The 16,708-nt window shown below is 45.4% G+C and overlaps 1 protein-coding gene across 1 annotated transcript in view; it reads left to right on the forward strand.

The window, feature by feature from the left end:
- Nucleotides 1-6,108: 6,108 nt before the first annotated feature.
- Nucleotides 6,109-16,708, forward strand: part of PTPRG (protein tyrosine phosphatase receptor type G) — a 408,208-nt gene continuing 397,608 nt past the window's right edge. The window contains exon 1 of the mRNA XM_074835886.1: nucleotides 6,109-6,322. Within this exon, the coding sequence (XP_074691987.1) occupies nucleotides 6,238-6,322 (85 nt within the window). The 5' untranslated portion in view covers nucleotides 6,109-6,237. The remainder of the gene's footprint in view (nucleotides 6,323-16,708) is intronic.

The following is a 16,708-nucleotide window of genomic DNA, read 5'->3' on the forward strand; positions in this document are numbered from 1 at the left end:
TTGGAGACTTGTTTGACCATTTATAGAACAGATTTTCTTTTTCCTTAAAGTGCTCTCCTGGGATTGGCTAGGAAAGTGTTTTTTGTGGTCTGCTTGATTGGTCTTCGTTGTGGAGCAGTTTCAGAGGCCTGGCTTTGGACACCATTTGCAATGGGTTTATATTAGAAGGTCATGTCTTGTTACAGAGCCATTATTTTTCACTCCCCCTTGGGACCATTGCACACCTGTGACTTCACCCTTCACAAGGAGGTTCTGACACATCTTCTGGACATCCATGCAGGAAGGCAGGAGCATGTTGTACTAACTCCTTTGACAGAAAGCAGCAGGGAAAAGAAGGAGGGAGAAAGGAATAGCGGAAATTCCACCTTCAATAAATTTATTCATTCTCACCAATTTACTTATAGTGGAAAAGATAGAGTCTGATGTTGTGGTTGTAATGCATGAGTCCCTTGAAAGAGTAGATATCCCATTGTGGTACTGGCTTTCTGGAGTTGTCTGGAAGACAAGGGGTCTGGAAGCTGAAGTTATTAGGGACAAGAAGATTGCTCATATTAACTGTGTCTATAATACATCTAGGTCCAGCACACTGCACCCATGCTGTTCCTTACAGCAGCTTATATGCAGCCTGAACTCATGCTGCCTGCAAACCCTGCCTGTCCTTGAGTCAACTTTACTGTGTAGAAAAAAAACCTGACAGTTGCAGTTATCTCACTGGCAAGCTGCATGATAGTGTTAAAAACATCGAGGCTGGATAGAGCCTTCCCAGTCAAAAGGATTTTTGCTTTTCTGCAGTTGATGTTCCCAAGACTTACACTGAACTCAAATATTACTGAAACCTATACACAATTTTTTCACCAATGCTGAAAGTTCGTAAGTCTGTTGTCTCATTAGTTTCCACCTTATATTCTCCAACACCAGTATATTCCTGATGAGCTACTTAAATGGTAACAGACAAGCAGGACAGGGAGCTGGGTCCTCCATGCTCATCCCTCAGCTCCAGTCATTAACATGCTTGCTCTGCTCACTGCTACACTGATAATAGATTTTTCTTTCTTTTCTTTTAACAAGAGAGGATTTGTGAATTAAACACACACTTACAGCCCTAGCAAGGTCATACCACAGGACTGTGAACGACAGTTGCTTCTGAAAGAGAGAAACTCATTGCTGATCAGTCTGAGCCTCCACTGCACCAGTTACTAACACACACTTTTACAGAACGTGGTGATTTTGAGGCCATTTCAGGAAACAAAAAAGCTGTATGACTTCAAGATTAAGATGTAGTTTTCAAGCAGGTATTTCAGCATGTGACCGAGTGTCTGTTCTGAATGATTTAGCCTAAGGGTACCCTAAGGTGGAAGCTCCTTTTATAGACCACAAGAAAATTAAATTAATTGGTCTTCCAAAACAATCTTGTGCAAAACCTGTGGGACACTGCCCGGCCAGGACATCTTGGAGTATCACTCAAGTCAGCGCTCAGATACCCTCATTCATATCAGGCTGGATGTGCAGCCTAATAATACCTGCAGTAATCTCTGACCTACACCGTATGTCTTTACCTCAAGTTTGCATCACCCATCAACATTTTTCATACATTTTGCTTTACCTGCCTCTCTGGGTTAATCTATTTTTATGTCTTCATAAATCAAACAACACAGCTCATTGCTATGATTATATTGAAATAAAGCTCTTTTTTTTTTTTTTTTTATCTCAGCTACTTTGCTTGCCCTCCACCTCAGTTCCTCAGCAGGTTCTCAGATGCCTTGTTAAGACTTTCAGAGCCTCACAGCATACTCTGAGAAGAATGCATCTGTCCTGAGGCTACGAGAAAGTAACTCTGCAATAATATAATTTATGAAACTTCAAGTTCAGCATCTTTTTCTTCCTTTCTATGCAAAAGGCTGCTGAGTTAACCTGGAAGTTTATACCTCACATTACTTATAATCTGAACTGTAGCTGCTTCTCGGTACTTCACGTTGATTTATCCTTCCAGGGCTAGATCCTCACCTGGTATTTTCCCCACAGGTTATCCATTCCAGTGAGGCTGGCTGGATGTAAATCAGTGAAAACTCATCCCTTTCTTTCCAAACGCAAAAAAGTGTAACTTTCTATATCCGATTTTTTCTTTGATTTTTATTTCTCCAATCCTTTATATAGTCATTACAGATGTTAAGAAGCCTGTTTTGGAAATGATTAATGCTATTAATATTTTTCTAATTCAATAAACCCTCTCATCTTTGAACTCCTTGCAATATTTTTCTGCTTTCTTCAGCTTTCCACTAATTCAAACATATGACAAATGCGAGTCTTCATTTCGGTTTTCTATTATTTCTGATGTCTGATCAAATAAATTAACAGACTTTCATTTCTTTCCCAGGAGTGATGCCCATATGTTGATGAAGGCAGCATAAAAATATTACCTGTTCAAACAGGAGGAAAAAAAAGATAAAAGTTATCTTTTATTCACTGTTCCATGCAAATCAGAGATGCTGATCCTATTCCTTTCACCTTGACAGCGCCCACTATGTTTAACGGCAAGTATTGCAAGATTTGCAGAACACCCATCAATCTGGTTTAACTGCGCTGTATTATAACGTCCCTTTACAATCTCTTCATACAGTAGCAGTTATTTTAATCACACCACAGAACTTCAGTCACTGGGAAACAGTCAGCTGTCCTGTCTAAGGTACACACTGCCCAGTCACATGGCACCAGGCCGGCAGAGCAGCACACTGCTAATGCAGTTTTCTCTGTTTGGGTAGTTCAAGATACATCTCCAGGCCAATTTGTACCTGTGTATTGTTGATAGACAGCGTGCCGCAGGCAAAGAGATACTGCAGGAAATGGATTCTCATTTAACCGTGTTTAATTTTGTTCTCTGGATCTTCATCATACGTCTTTCCATTTCTCTGTGCCCCTGCCCCCCCCCCCCCCAAATTGCTCATGTGAAACAAAGCTACTTCCGCCACGACGGCTCCTGAAGTGATGTGTGAAGATGCAATGATTGATTTGCCACTCCAGGAAAAGTGGGTCATTGTACACGTACCACAGCATGCTGAACCAAGCGGTCTGTGCCGACATCGGGGTTTTACAGATTTGTTTTTAGAAGTTCAGACCTGAGGGGACTACTGTGAATATCCAACCTGAACACTTCTGGGTTTTGATGGGAGCACTGCCATTCTAAAATCTTCCTTAGCAGCTTCTACAGGTCTGAAGTCATCTGTGCTCCTCAGGAGACAGTATTAAGCTTATGTGTTTTATAACTTACTTGCATGTTTGCTCTGAGAATGGAAAATATAGAATTCCTCCAATTCCAAAATAGGGGGGCAGTTTCAGATTTGTCATTTTCCAGGATAGGAAACACTAAACTAATGTAAAAATATATTTTAAATATAGAATGGTGTAATTAACAGCTTTTGCAAAGGATTTTGAATCAGTGAGATAGTGATGCAAACTGCTCTTTGAACAAAATCCATTACTTTCATTCTTCTTTTGTGAGATTGCAATAGTGTTTAATAACTTTTCTCATGTAATGAGATCTGTTGAAACTCACTTTAAGATTGCCTCTTGCAACACCAGGGAGCCATCATCTGAAGAGGTAAGTCTCAGTACTGGAGGAAAACCTGCCTACTTATCTGTTGCGTTAGATCAGTAAAGTTAGGAATCCATTGCTGAAAGGGGAGTATTTTGCAGGTTTTTCTGGAGCAGCCCAATAAGCAACTGAGCACAGACCTCACTGCAGAATCCAAAAGGTCAAGACAGGTGGGGATTTGTTTTTCGGTTTTCACAGGAACAAACAGATCAGGCAAATTTAGCTCTTAAAATTTTATCTTTGTTTTTATGAGAGTTGAAAACAACCTCCAAACCCCACCTGTTTTGGGAAATGATTTAATGAACAATAAGTTGGATAAGAACTTTCTTCAGGGCCTATAAATTTTTTGCTTTGTTTTAGATAAATCCTTACGCAAGCGCCTTCTCCACTCTTTGCACACCCCAAAGGTTGCTGCCCTCAAGGGCAGAGAACATCTAATCAGGTCCTTGAATCCTTACACTGGTAAAATCCCTATTGGGATAAACAGTTTTGCCAAGTAAGGATTGCACTTTTAACTTCCAACTGTAATTTTTGGCAGGTGCAACCTGGAATGTTGAGAGAGTCGAAGGAAAGCCTGTGAAAACGCAGGGCCTCCTAATTAGGGGCCCTTTGGCTGCAGCGTAATGCACTGATTTGGCACCCTGTGCTGCGTGGGGTGACCCTGGAGGGACACAAAGCCACGGCCTCTTCCAGAAAAGTCAAAGCAGAGCAGCGGTAAGTCCCCAAGCCCTGAGGCTCTGCTCTAGTGATCCCTAAGTTGAGGCAAGGGAAGAGAAAATCACTGCTATTCCACTGAATAAATATGACTTCTTCTGAATTTCCCTACTCTGTTCCTCCTCCTGCCGCCCATCTCATCTCCTCTGGAAACACCACAGATGTGGAAGGTTTGCAGGTAAGCAAAGAGGAGATGGTCACAGCAAGTGACAGAGCCAGAGCCGAGCACAGCACGCACTGATAAACTCCTGCCAAACCCTTTCTCTTCTGAAACAGAATCCCCGTAATGGAAATAATTACCAAAGAAACAGACAAAAACTACTTCTGAATGAAATTTAAGCTTCAGCAGACCACAGCACCGCCAGGAAGAGCCAAGTACAAGCAACCATCCCTTCATCCTGAATTCACACCATTTTCTGTTTCTGTTTCCTGTGCAAAGTTATCAATCACTCAGAAACTGCTGCCGGGGAGGGGGCTGTGGATCAAGATCTGGATGCAGAGTGCCTTGGGACAGCCTTCACCTGACTCTGCAAAAATATCAGACAGCTACCTCATTTTGAAGGGGCTCTCTGCAAAAACGTAATATAATGCACAGTACTGGGGGAAACCCCAGCAGTTTTGCAGGGGACCTCTGGCAATACCCAGAATGATGCATAGGTACTGGGGGAGAAAAAAATCTATGAGGTTTGGAGGAGGCAGAGGGGGTCTCTGGCAATACCCAGTACAGTATTGGGAGTGAAAAAAAAAAACTGTATGATTTTGTGGGGGACCTCTAGCACTACCCAGAATGAAGCATAGTAGTGGGGAGAAACAAAAAGCGATATGATTTTGGTGGGAATTTCTGGCAATAAGCTTTAAACTGGATGATTTTGTGGGGGCCCCGTGGCAATGGGCACTACGGTGCTGAAGGAAAACTGTGTGATTTGGGGGGGGGGGGGGGGGTGTGGGACACACACAGTTCTGGCAACGCACAGAAGGATGCACAGAACTGGGGGGAAGGGGAACACGGCCACCCAAGCCCCCTGCAGCAGGCACCGAGGGCGGCACAGCGACACGAGTAACTTCAGGCAGACGCCGCCTGGGCGAGCGCGAGGTGCGGAATGGCGAACGCCAGATTCCCACACTTTCTCCCAAACCCGCCGCTGCCGGCAGCACCGCCCCCCCCCCCCGCCCCCCCGCCGCCTCTCAACTCCGCAGCAAAGGGGCGGGCTCCGCGGAGAGTGCGCGGTGGGGCAGCGGGGCGGGTGCGTCCCCACGAGCGAACAGACACACAACACAACACTCCCCCCCCCCCCCCCGCCCCAACCTCCCCGCGGCGGGCGGGCGCGCTCCCGCCCCGCCGCCGCGGCCGCTTTAAGGGCGGCGGGGGCGCGCCGCCGGGGCGACCGGCGCGCCACCGCCTCGCCGCGTTTCACTCCCTCCCTCTCTCCCTCCCTCCTTCCCTCCCTCCCTCCTCTCTCCCGCTCCCTCGCCCCGCTTTAAAGTCTCCGCCAGGATCCGGGCTCGCCCGCCACTTCCTGTACGGCAGGATGGAGCGCGCCGGGGCCCCGGCTGACCGCCGCCCGCCCGCCCGTGCGCGGAGGCGGCTCTGAGCGCCCCGCTCCGCGGCATGCCGCCCGCCCCGCCGCCGCTGCCCGCCTGAGCCGCGCCGCCCCGCGCCCCGCCGCGCAGCGCCGCGCAGTGCCGCGCGGGGGGTCCCCCGCGCCGCCTCTGTCCTCCCCCTGCCCCGCGGTTGGGGGATTTTTATTCCCCCCCCCCCCCCCACCCCGGTGAGGAGGCGAGCAGGAGCCCCCCGCTTTCTCCCGCAGGAAGAGGGGTGCGGGGAGAAACTTATTTTCAACAAGTTTTTTTTTTTTTTCCTCCTTTTTTTTTTTTTTTTTCCCTGTGTGTTAATTATTTTAGCCCGTCTCCCCTTTCGATGTGCGGCTTTGGACATGCGGAGGCTACTGCAACCGTGTTGGTGGATCTTTTTCTTGAAAATCACCAGCTCCGTGCTCCATGATGTGGTGTGTTTCCCCGGTGAGTGAGAGCGGCGGTTGCAGCGGGGAGGGGGGGGGTCCCGGTGCCTCCGCCACACGTGTCCGCGTCCCCCGTGGGGTGCCGGCGGGGCACCCTGCGGACGCGGAGGATGCGCTGGGGACCCTTTTGCACTGGTGGCCTCAGCGCTGGGTTTCCCCCAGCCCCGCAGCACCCTCCCGGCTGCGGGCAGCGCTGCCCGCGAGTGGGGCCGTGTGCGGTGCACGGGCTCGGCTCCGCGCTCCCGGCGCCCTGTCCCCCTCTCTCCGGTGCATTGCAGCCCCCGACGGCGTGGGGCGGGCGGGGGGGCTCCTGCTGCGCTGCTCTTCTTCCGTGGGGCTGCCTGGGGGCTCCCTTTGTGCTGCGGGACCGCCGCCCCGTGTCTCCGCGCTCCCAGCCCTTGTTGCAACCCCCCTTCCTCCACCAGAAACTTACTTGTGCGCGGGCCTCTGCCCTCCCCACCCCACTCGTGTCCGCGGTGGGTGCCTCGCCGTACCGGCGCGCTGACCTTGGCAGGGCGGGGGGGGCACGGGGCTCCGCGCCCGGGGCTGGCTCCTTGCAAACACCACCCCCCCCCCCAAGCTCGAGGCAGAGGGGTTATGCGGGGGGGGGGGCACCCAGCGCCCACCGTGCTTCCCACCCCCCCGCTTCGCACCCCATGGTTTGTGTCTGTACAGCGCTCCTCGCCCCCCACCGAAATGCAGGGGCCGCGGATAACGGGGCGCTCGCCCCGCGGTGGGACCCCCTTTCCCCGTGTCCGTTCCCCCCCCCGGCCCCATCCCGGGAGCGCCCCCGGCCCGGGGGAACTTGCAGCGCCCGCGCGGGGCTCCGGCTCCCGCCGCCCCCGCAGCGCCGCGGCCGGCCGCTAGGGGCGATATTGCACCGCCGGCGGCGCCGCGCGCCCCCCCCACGCGCCCCTCGCGCGCGGCCCCGCCCCCGCTCGCAGCCCCCTCAGGCAGCTCTGAGGCGCAGCAGGCTTTTTTTTGGGGGGGGGAGTATTGTCGTTTCTCCCCCCCCACCCCGCTTCTCCCCGCATCTGCGGCTGAAAGGGTCTTCCTGAAAACGGGTGAGCACCCCCGCACGCCCCCGAAGTGGTTTTATTGATTTACTCGTGCCCGGGCTTCCCCGCTCCTGGCAGTGACGGCGCGGTGGGGGGCGGGTGTGATGTGAGGGGGCCTTGGGCAGGGCGAGCCCCCCCCACCCCGCCCCTCCGTGAGTCCCTGCCCCGAGACTCCTCCTGGCCCTTGCGGGCCACCGGCTGCAGCCAGGTGTGCAGGGGTGAGAAGAAAGAATTAAATTCTGGGAGCTTTATAGGAACTTCCACTTCTGTTTATTTTATTTTTCCTTCTTTTTTCCGAAAATACACTTTTCTAACGCCAAAGATGGAGATAAGTAGATAGACCCATCATATTCCAGTCCTTCCACTATCTTCTTACATGGAAAAGTGATTTGAAGCAAAAAGAAAATAAGTTGGAGAGAGGGTTAATACCTCTGCAGCTCTTGAAGAAACATTTATCTTCTTTGTATTGATTTCTTCTCAATTTCAGACCTCAGAGTGAAGCCTTTCTCTCTGGTTCTGATATATATTGTACAGTAATTACATCTAGAAGGCAGGCTGCAGGAACGCTTCAGGAAAACAAGCTATGATGTAGGTTTAATATGACAATATTGTATGACTTGCTGATTTAGATCAGTAATGTTTGCACTGGATAAGTATTTGCGTTATGGTATGAATGTAAAGATGAATGCAGGCAGAGAGCAGTAGGTCTATGGACCTGTGAGTAGGTAAACTCTTTAAGGCTAGAAGCTGTAAAACAGCTGTGTAATACTTGGGAATGTTTCAGGGCTGTTCATGGCTAAAGGTTTGCTTGGAAAGCAAACTGTTTTCCAGAAGGGCTTTTATGCATTTACTTTTTGTACAGAGCTACCATGTTAGACCTTAGTGACTTGCTTACTCTTTTCTGCCTTCTTCTGAAAAGCAGCAGTATCTGGTGTGTGTGCGTGCGTGCAAGGGGGTGGTAAGTGAAACATCGTGATAAACGGGACGCTCCAGACTCTGATCCCGTACATCAGAGATGCCCGAGGCAGGAAAGCTGCAGGGAGGATCTCAGTGGACTATAACAGGACATTGATGCTGACAACATCCAATGGCAAATCATGGGAATTTGTGTTGGCGGGGAATCCCGGCCAGATATTAACCATTTAGTATCTACTACAAATGTTTCAGTACCTTTTCATAGCATTTTCTAGAGAGGATTAGAGAATTAAGGCATTTGTTATTCTGTGTGTTAATTTACAAGCATCTTTCTTCCCGCCGCTTCATATCTAGCTCCCTTTAAATGAAAGAGAGGTTACTATTTATTTTCTCCTCTGCAAATCACTTTACTTGTAAGAAACATAAAGGCGAAGTTTTTCTTTGTTCGGCAACAATAAATGAGCCATGTAGAAAATAAGTCTTTGCAGTATTCCTTTGTTAGGAGGATTGTAATAGGTTTTCACTGTTTAAGTAGCTTTTTTTTGTTGCTGTTCCTTTGGTTGCAATAAGAGGAAGGAGTCATTCTTGCACAAAAAATATGTGGCTTTGCTCTTTCTGAGGCGTTTAGTGCATTTCTCTGTGGGCTTGTCACTGGTAATTACATTGCTTAATAAATCAAACTAAGACAAGGTAAGAGAGGTGGTTTCCATGGGGTCTGTTTGCTCATTAATCTAAATTCACAGTACCAAAAATCAGCGAGACATAAATATTAACATTACTGTGATGTCCTTACTATGTAGTTTCTCAGTGCTTTGCCAAGAGAGGATAAATAATTTTTTGTAAAGGAAAAAGTACATATTTGTGCAGTTCTTAGCTGTTGCTGCGACAATCCTGTCATCTAAGGAGTGACAATTGTTAGAATTCTTCTAGGCTAGATGCATAAATGAAAGTCATTTTCTTAAGTCTAGATTAGCTCTTTGGTAATGGATCAAATTGTTGCTGACCTGGTAACTGCCTGTAAATGGGTTTTGGATTTTGAATCTTTATCGTTCTGAGTTGAGAGTTAATTTTGCATGTAACTGTCTTCTGCTTGAAGGAAAAAATATACTAGGAGCCTTTCCCTACGAACTAATGAAATGCTACTTCAGATATTTTTAAAGGTACAGAGAAGACTGGCTTTGTTTAGTAAAGATTTTGCAGAGGAAGGTGCATTGTGCACGTGGAAAAATACGGAATGTACAGGAGAGGGCCCTCCAAGACTTTATTTAGTCCTGTGGCTTTTATGAAGATGACACTTCTTACATTTTAATTATCCCCTATTTTCAGTGCCTTTTTAAAATATGCTTTATGTTACGGGAAGTTGCTAATGGAGTCCTTGCAGATAAAGAATGTCAAGTAAGCTTTCCCAGGCTGTAAGAGCTGAGCTTGCTGGTATGCTTCTGGGGGGAAAACTCGAGGGAGAGCTTTGCTATCTGTTAGCAGGTTTACAGGAGCCGATTCGTGGTTAACAGAGCCTGGACATGGCTTTCAGAAGTCTTCAAGTAGTCAGAGGAGCTCTCTGCACTAGCAGCCAGAGAAAGAGGCTTCCGAAGTTGGGGAGGGAGGAAAAGGCATCAGAGAAGGAAGGCATTTCAGTATATTAAAAAAAACCCCAACCAACCCCAAAACAAAAAACCACCACGATTTGAGGGTAACTGGAATCCCCTCAGTCATTTTGGGGTGTCTGCAGTGTCTACAAAGCCTGTATTCAGGCTGGGGAGGTTGCTCTGCTTGGAAGAGTGAGGAGGATTTTTGCCTATGTGCATGAGTTATGGTTTCTGTTACTGTTCTCTCATCCCTTATCTCCTCTCCTTTTTGTCTAGGAAATGGGGATTGAAAGGGTTTTTGATCCTGTTCAGAAAATGGATGTCTTGGTCAGAGCAGTGAGAGACTTCTGAGTCTAGCAGAGAGATGTCATGTTGTTCACCTGTCCTTCCTGCATCCACTCTGGGAACCTCTGCTTAACAAATAGCTCCTGCTTGGTACCATAAAAATCACCAAAAACCACCTATTGATTTCAGCAGGGCGATGGTTTCACTCCCAGTTTCTGGGTCTCTGCAGGGACGAGTGTGTCTGAAGTTATGTATGTGCTCAGTTAAAGCTGTACTGTTATCAAGTTGTGCAAGTTTAATAGTTGGGGTTTGGTTCCAATTACAGTAAAGACAGATAACGGTGAAGACTCTATCCATCTTATGATCAGTGCTCAAGGACTAACATACTTAGTTTTCCGAAATAAAATGTTATTAACGTTGACGCTAATTTCAATGTTCAAGTTTCATGGTTAAATTGAAGAAATGACTTCAAACTATTAATCTCAGCTGTCCTTGGAAAAAATGCTAATCATTTGATTGCTGCTTTTTAGCAGCCAACTGAACATGTGGCATGATGTGCTCTGAAGCCTAAGGGTATAGTAATAACACTGTACTTTAGCTAATATATAACTTTAATCTGAGAAATTATGAAAAACTGAGACTAATTTCTGTTTGCCTAGTTACTGTGCTTCCATGTTTAAAGATCAGAGTTGGTCCTGTGGGTTGACAAAATCGTAATTATTTATGTTTACATGCCATGCTACTTAAACTTTAATTCTAGACAACAATTTTTAAGTATTTTGGGAAGTGGAATCTCATCAGACAAATGTTCTTAAAAGATACAGAGTCATCTGAGGATGCAGATATGCACCAAATGGGTTAGTTTATGGTTTTATATATCTGTTCTGGAGAGTGCTTGCTGCTTCAGGTGCTTAAATATCTTTACAAATTTTTCCCTTCTTTGTGAGGTAAACTTCTGTCAATGTTTCTTCCAAGTGAAGATTGTGGACCTGCATCTTCTTGCACCAGGTTGACAGGAATGTGACTTCATCGATTGCCAGAGTTACTCCCAGGAAGACTTGGCCTGCATCACCTCTGTAGAGACATGCAGGGGTTGGAGGCAAAGCACAAAGGGAAGGTGTAAATTAATGCACACTTTCGTACTAAGCAGAGGAACCTGGGGTCTGGCCAACTGGAGATGCTCAACTAGAGAACAACTTCTGATGAAAGTAACTGGCTTTTACATTTGTGTGTCAGGAAACCTCGAGAGAAAAAAAAAAATCACAGAAAAATGATCCTTGGTTGCTGTTAATTTTTCCATTACTCAATATCTTGTGGTAGTGCTGTTGATCATGTTATCTATGCTGTAGGCTACAGATATCCATCCACATTACTTGCCCTGAGGCAAGTTGAACTGGCTTCTTTCTTTTAATGCTGCTGACATGCGGTGCAGCTCTCCGAAGTGATCTTGCCCCACTTCATGAGGACAGGTGTACTCTTAGATGAGTCAGGGCTACAATGGTCACGTCGTCAAATGCTTGCCTTTCGATGTATCGCCATCTTGTTGAGGCACAGCTGCCAGGACACAGTGGATCCTTGTTTGATGCCTTGAGCTGTTACGTATCTGTAGCCTGAGCAGAGGCTCTTCCCACCCAGAAAGTGAACAGATGAATGAAGGTTCAGATTGCGAGCACAGCAGTGAAGGTACTGCGATACTCCATGGGTATTGCTGTTCTTGTTTCATTTTTCTTTTTCTCTGATTGCTAGCAGTATTCATGGGAAGCTGAAGGGAGCAGTGGTGGGGAATGAGCTCGCCAGCTGACTGGAGGAGAAGGGAGGACACGGGGCAGTAAGGAAACGAAGGAGTTTGTGTGCTCACTGCAAGATGTTTTTTATTACACTGAATGGGTTCACCTTACGGCAATTTGAATTAGTCTTCAAGTGAACTATGGTTAAAGTAAAATCAGTTAGTACATGGCCTTGTTTTTTTTATGTGGTTTTATTATGCATCTCTTAAGTTTGCTTGGGAGTTGAAGTACTAGCATTCTTAATTATCAAGTCATTTGAATAATGATGAACCATTTTCTAGAACTTAAAACTTGACCGCATAGTTCACCTGCCAGCAGTACTGACACATAAAATCTCAATTGACGTGGGTGTTGCAGTTTTTCTATGCATAAATGCTGCAGTGATGCCTGAATATGTTTATCCTGTGCCAGTGCCTGCTTTGAGGGACTTTGCATTCATAGCATGGAGGCCTTTCTAAAGAAAATCTAGGTGTTTTGAGACTTGGATGCTTAGCTTAGGAAAGCTGCTTTGAAAAATCCTTTTCTCTGCTTGCAGATACGTAATGAATGAGACCTTGAGCCCTGAAGAGCTGCACTGGTATTTAGGAGCAAAATGTAGGATGTTACTTGGTCTTGTGGCAGCTGTTTTGTTCTCTTTTTTTGAAATAAAATGTGCCTGTCTCCCTGACAAAGTGCTGTCAAAGTTCTTCCATTGGGAGTCTGTTTATTCTGCTGACAGTGAAGGAAAGCTATCTGATAACTCCTCACAGGCAAAGCGGGCAGTTGTTCAGTCTTCCCACACTTGACTCTTTCCATCCTCTGTCCTTGCAGGAGGCTTGTAAGAGACATATAAAATGCTATAATACTTGCTTTAATCAAAGCAGTGCCCTGCCCTTTCCTTACTCCTATAAAAGCATCTACACTTTGCATTATTGGTTTTTAGCAGTCTGAAGTCTTAGACCTGGAGTTCCTTGGTCTGTATGTCAGACTGGTTGAAAAGCAGTGTGTGTTGTCCCAGAGTGGAAGAGGCCTTTGCTGTGATGGGTGGTGAACACTGAATAAGCAGGATATGAAGGTAAAATCACTTGTGCCAATGTACTGGATAAGCCATTTTTCTACTGCAGAGATAAACAGAAACAGTTCTGTCCTGACCCTTGTTGATCCTAAACAGTAAAACTTTCTTTGGGCCTCAATCCATTTCTTTAAGACAAGGATGTCTGAAGTAACCCCTGCACCACTGAGGACCAGTGCCTGCCTTTGTGTTACTTTGGTGTGCTTAGAAATGCTCTCCTGTTAAATCTCTTTTCCTTTTTTTATCATCTTTCTTTCAAATTTTTTTTCCTCCCCTTCTGGGTTTTAAAATATCTCATATTTTAGGAGGTTGTGAAGTTAGCAATATACATCTCAAAATAAGTAAGTCTTGGCTAAGAGTTTTTTAGAGCAAGTTTAGTGATTTTTTTTTTTTTTTTTTTTTTTTTGATGGATGTTTATATGAGCCTCAGCATGAGACCCTTGTGTCCATCTGACCCCCACCCCCTGGAAACTCTAAGATGAGACAATAAAGATACCTAGTAGCTTTCAAATAACTAAGTACAGATCTACATTGCTGTGACAAGTGAGTTTAGGGATTAAATTTTTGATAGGCTTTCACTGGTGTTTTGATTCCTAAGGTGCTTTCATTTCAGACTTCTGGAGATTATGGTATCGATTTACTGCAGTCAAAGTAGGAATGAGGGTTTGTGCAACATGACTGTCTTAAACGTTGCAGCCATTTACTAGGTAGACAGAGAGAACCAGTTGAGTATTTCTTCTTGGCCTCCATGCTACTTGTAACTAATCTATTTAGTAATCTGACAGTGCAGTAGCTTGTGTATTTTGTATTTAAATCCATGCTTAAAATACGAGTAAAATTTGCCTGTTGACAGTAGTTGCATCATATTTTAATTGGTGAGAATTGCTAATGGAGTGTTCAGGTTCTAAAATTAGTTGTTTATTTTTCCTTTCTTTGCCCAAGGGTTTTGCATCAGATTATATGGCTTCTGTATAGCTGTTTGTGTTCTGAAGCAACACCTTTGTGCAGTTCTAGCTATTTAAGTAAGTGTTAAAAGCATGGGCTCAGTGACAGCAGTTTCAGAAACTGTGACTTTTAAAATTGTTTCTTACTACATTGTTTATGCATTGTAAAGTGCTTCTCTTTTGTTTACTGTGAATTAATTCATTGTTATCTTTTTAAAGATGTGCAAGTTTGTAATATTTTATCTTGGCATAATGGCAGGTCCTCAGCTGCTGCAAATTTTCATAGCACGATTGATGCTACTGTTTCTGTGGCAGCTTTCATCAGTTGAGAATTTGCACCATAACCCTCATCATGACATTATCCTGAAAAATGACTGTGCATGTTCCTTAGAATATTTCCACAGGCTGGTTTTGTCGAAGGTGTACAGTTTTGATACTGTCTTTATGCTTCTTGGAGTATTTTTCTTTTACTGTGTGGTGAAATGCAAAACTACTGCTTTGTATGATTCTGCTTGCTGTGAAGCAGACGTGTCCAGTTCTTCCGTTAAAATTCTGGTTTTCTGGAGGGATCTTGTTATGTGGATCAGTCCTTGGAATCTTTCTCTTAGCTTGTACCTAGATTTTTGACCAAAACTGTGGCTGTTGCAGAGGTATTTGTGAGGTTTTCTGTCCACAGCTGTTAGTTGTTTGTTTGTTTTTTTTTTAAATCAAATATTTACTTGCTCATTTTGAAGTGATACCAAACTTCTTTTCCTTGAATAGTTACCAAAATAAATAAGCCACCACAAAAGTAGTGGTTTGAGTTACTGTATCTGTGAAGTTCAGACCGCAAACACACAGCCACTTTAACAATTCTTGTAACTGTTTCGCTTTTCTCTACTAGTTTAAAGAGCTTTAAAGACTAAATATTTTGTTACCATGAAAGCACTTAGACATCACAATAAAAGCATGTCACAATGTCCTGATTAACACCGTGACCTGAACTCCACAAGCCTTTTGCTATCAGATTTTATCCAGTTCATGAATAATTTTTGTAGCAATTTTTTTTGCCTTTTCTTCATTTTTTTTAACTTGTTTTTAGGAAGATGTGCAGCAGATCTGAACACTGGTCTTACTCATATCATATATGTGCGATGCTATTGCCCTTTCTGTTTGTCCAAGGATTTTTAGTGGCCTATCTTTCTGCCACAGCAAGAAAGCTCATGTTGATTGTTTGTCTAGTATGACTTCTAGATCGTTATTGGAGTCAGTGCTGAACAAAATAGTCTGCTGTTCAGTGGATGTGGCCTGGATCACTAGTTCTTAGGGTTTTTATTTTAATAAACTCTTTGAATGGATCTCCTTTTTCTTATGTGACTTGAATGCAGCTATAATGGCAATGTTAGCAATAGAAGGACAGGCAGACCTCTTTGACTTAAGACCTCTGCAATCTTAGCATCTTAGATGCATCTTTTGTTCCAGTTTTGTTTGTTTCCTTTTGTAGCCCAACAGTTTTTAAGGGAGTAGCAGTCAATGCATCCCGTAGTAGTCCAGGTGTCTGTTGCAGACTTATCTAAAATGGGCATCTTAGGGTTTGACTTCTGTTAAGCATTGCAAACTGAAAGCTTCACACAGCTCCCCAACATGACTATGACCTTCTGGTCACAATTATCACACTTGTGTGATCACACTGATGTGGCTAACAGTTGGGCTTCACTGGAAACTTGGAGTGGGGATTATGATTTGGATGTAACTCCAAGACAGCAATAGATTTCTTCGGAATGTGGGTTTTTTTCCTATCCATTCCCTCACCCCCTTACTGTTACTCATGCTGTTGTTTTTGGTAGAAAGTGTTTCTTGACCTCATTTTCTTCTGTTGCTGGATGCAGGTGGTGGGACTGGCTTTTGAGCTAGTTGCAAGAATTTAGAAGATCTGCTCTGTTACTGTGGCACTGTTTCATTAGGGTGGCCTCCCTTGGATGCTTTTAGCTTTCCACCTTGGTTGTGTTTGTTTTGGGCAAACTTGCACCATGTACCACATGAGGGAAAACAGTCCCTTGTGCCCCAGCTAATATTCTCCTGTCTGGGAAGAGACTGATGTCCGAAGGTAGATGAGAAGGTGGAGAGGTCTTTATGACTAAAGGAGAGAGAGGAAATCCAGTCTTCCCAACATGACAGCCTTCACCAGAAAAACATTGAGAAGACCTGATCCATACCCTTCAGCTAATATTGGATCAAGTTCTAGCGTGCTGAAAGGATCATAAACTTAATTATACTTGATCGATACTGATAATTTTTGTGTGCTTCAGGAGGACGAAGCGCAGTACGAGCCAGGCAGGCCCTGGCAGTGCGTGCTGCCTGGAGAGCAGAGAGGAGTGACCAGGCAGCCTGCCAGGATGGTTTTAACTAGTCTTTAAAGTGATGGACTAGATGGGCATCAGCAGAAGCCCCTTCCAGCATTGTTCTGCACTGCACATACTCTTAGTGTGCACCCGAAGCCCCTGGTTGCCCCTGCTCTGTGTCCGTGCTTGCCCTGGAGACTGGAGGAGTAAAGTGTGTCTGCATCTGCTGCAGCCTATGAGAGACTCGTGGTCAAAGAGCTTCTGCTGTGCACGGAGGGGGAGCGTGGTGCCCAATGTTATTACTTGCTAGAGCGTGAAGCCTGGAAGTAACGGTAATACAAATGTATTTCAATTTGTAACCTGGCCTTCTGTATCAAGATTGGACTACTTCTATTCTGTTGCACATGTGCATCACTTGGGGAAACATGCTGATAGTACTT

Source organism: Strix aluco, chromosome 11, assembly GCF_031877795.1.
Source record: "Strix aluco isolate bStrAlu1 chromosome 11, bStrAlu1.hap1, whole genome shotgun sequence".
Lineage (NCBI taxonomy): Eukaryota > Metazoa > Chordata > Aves > Strigiformes > Strigidae > Strix > Strix aluco.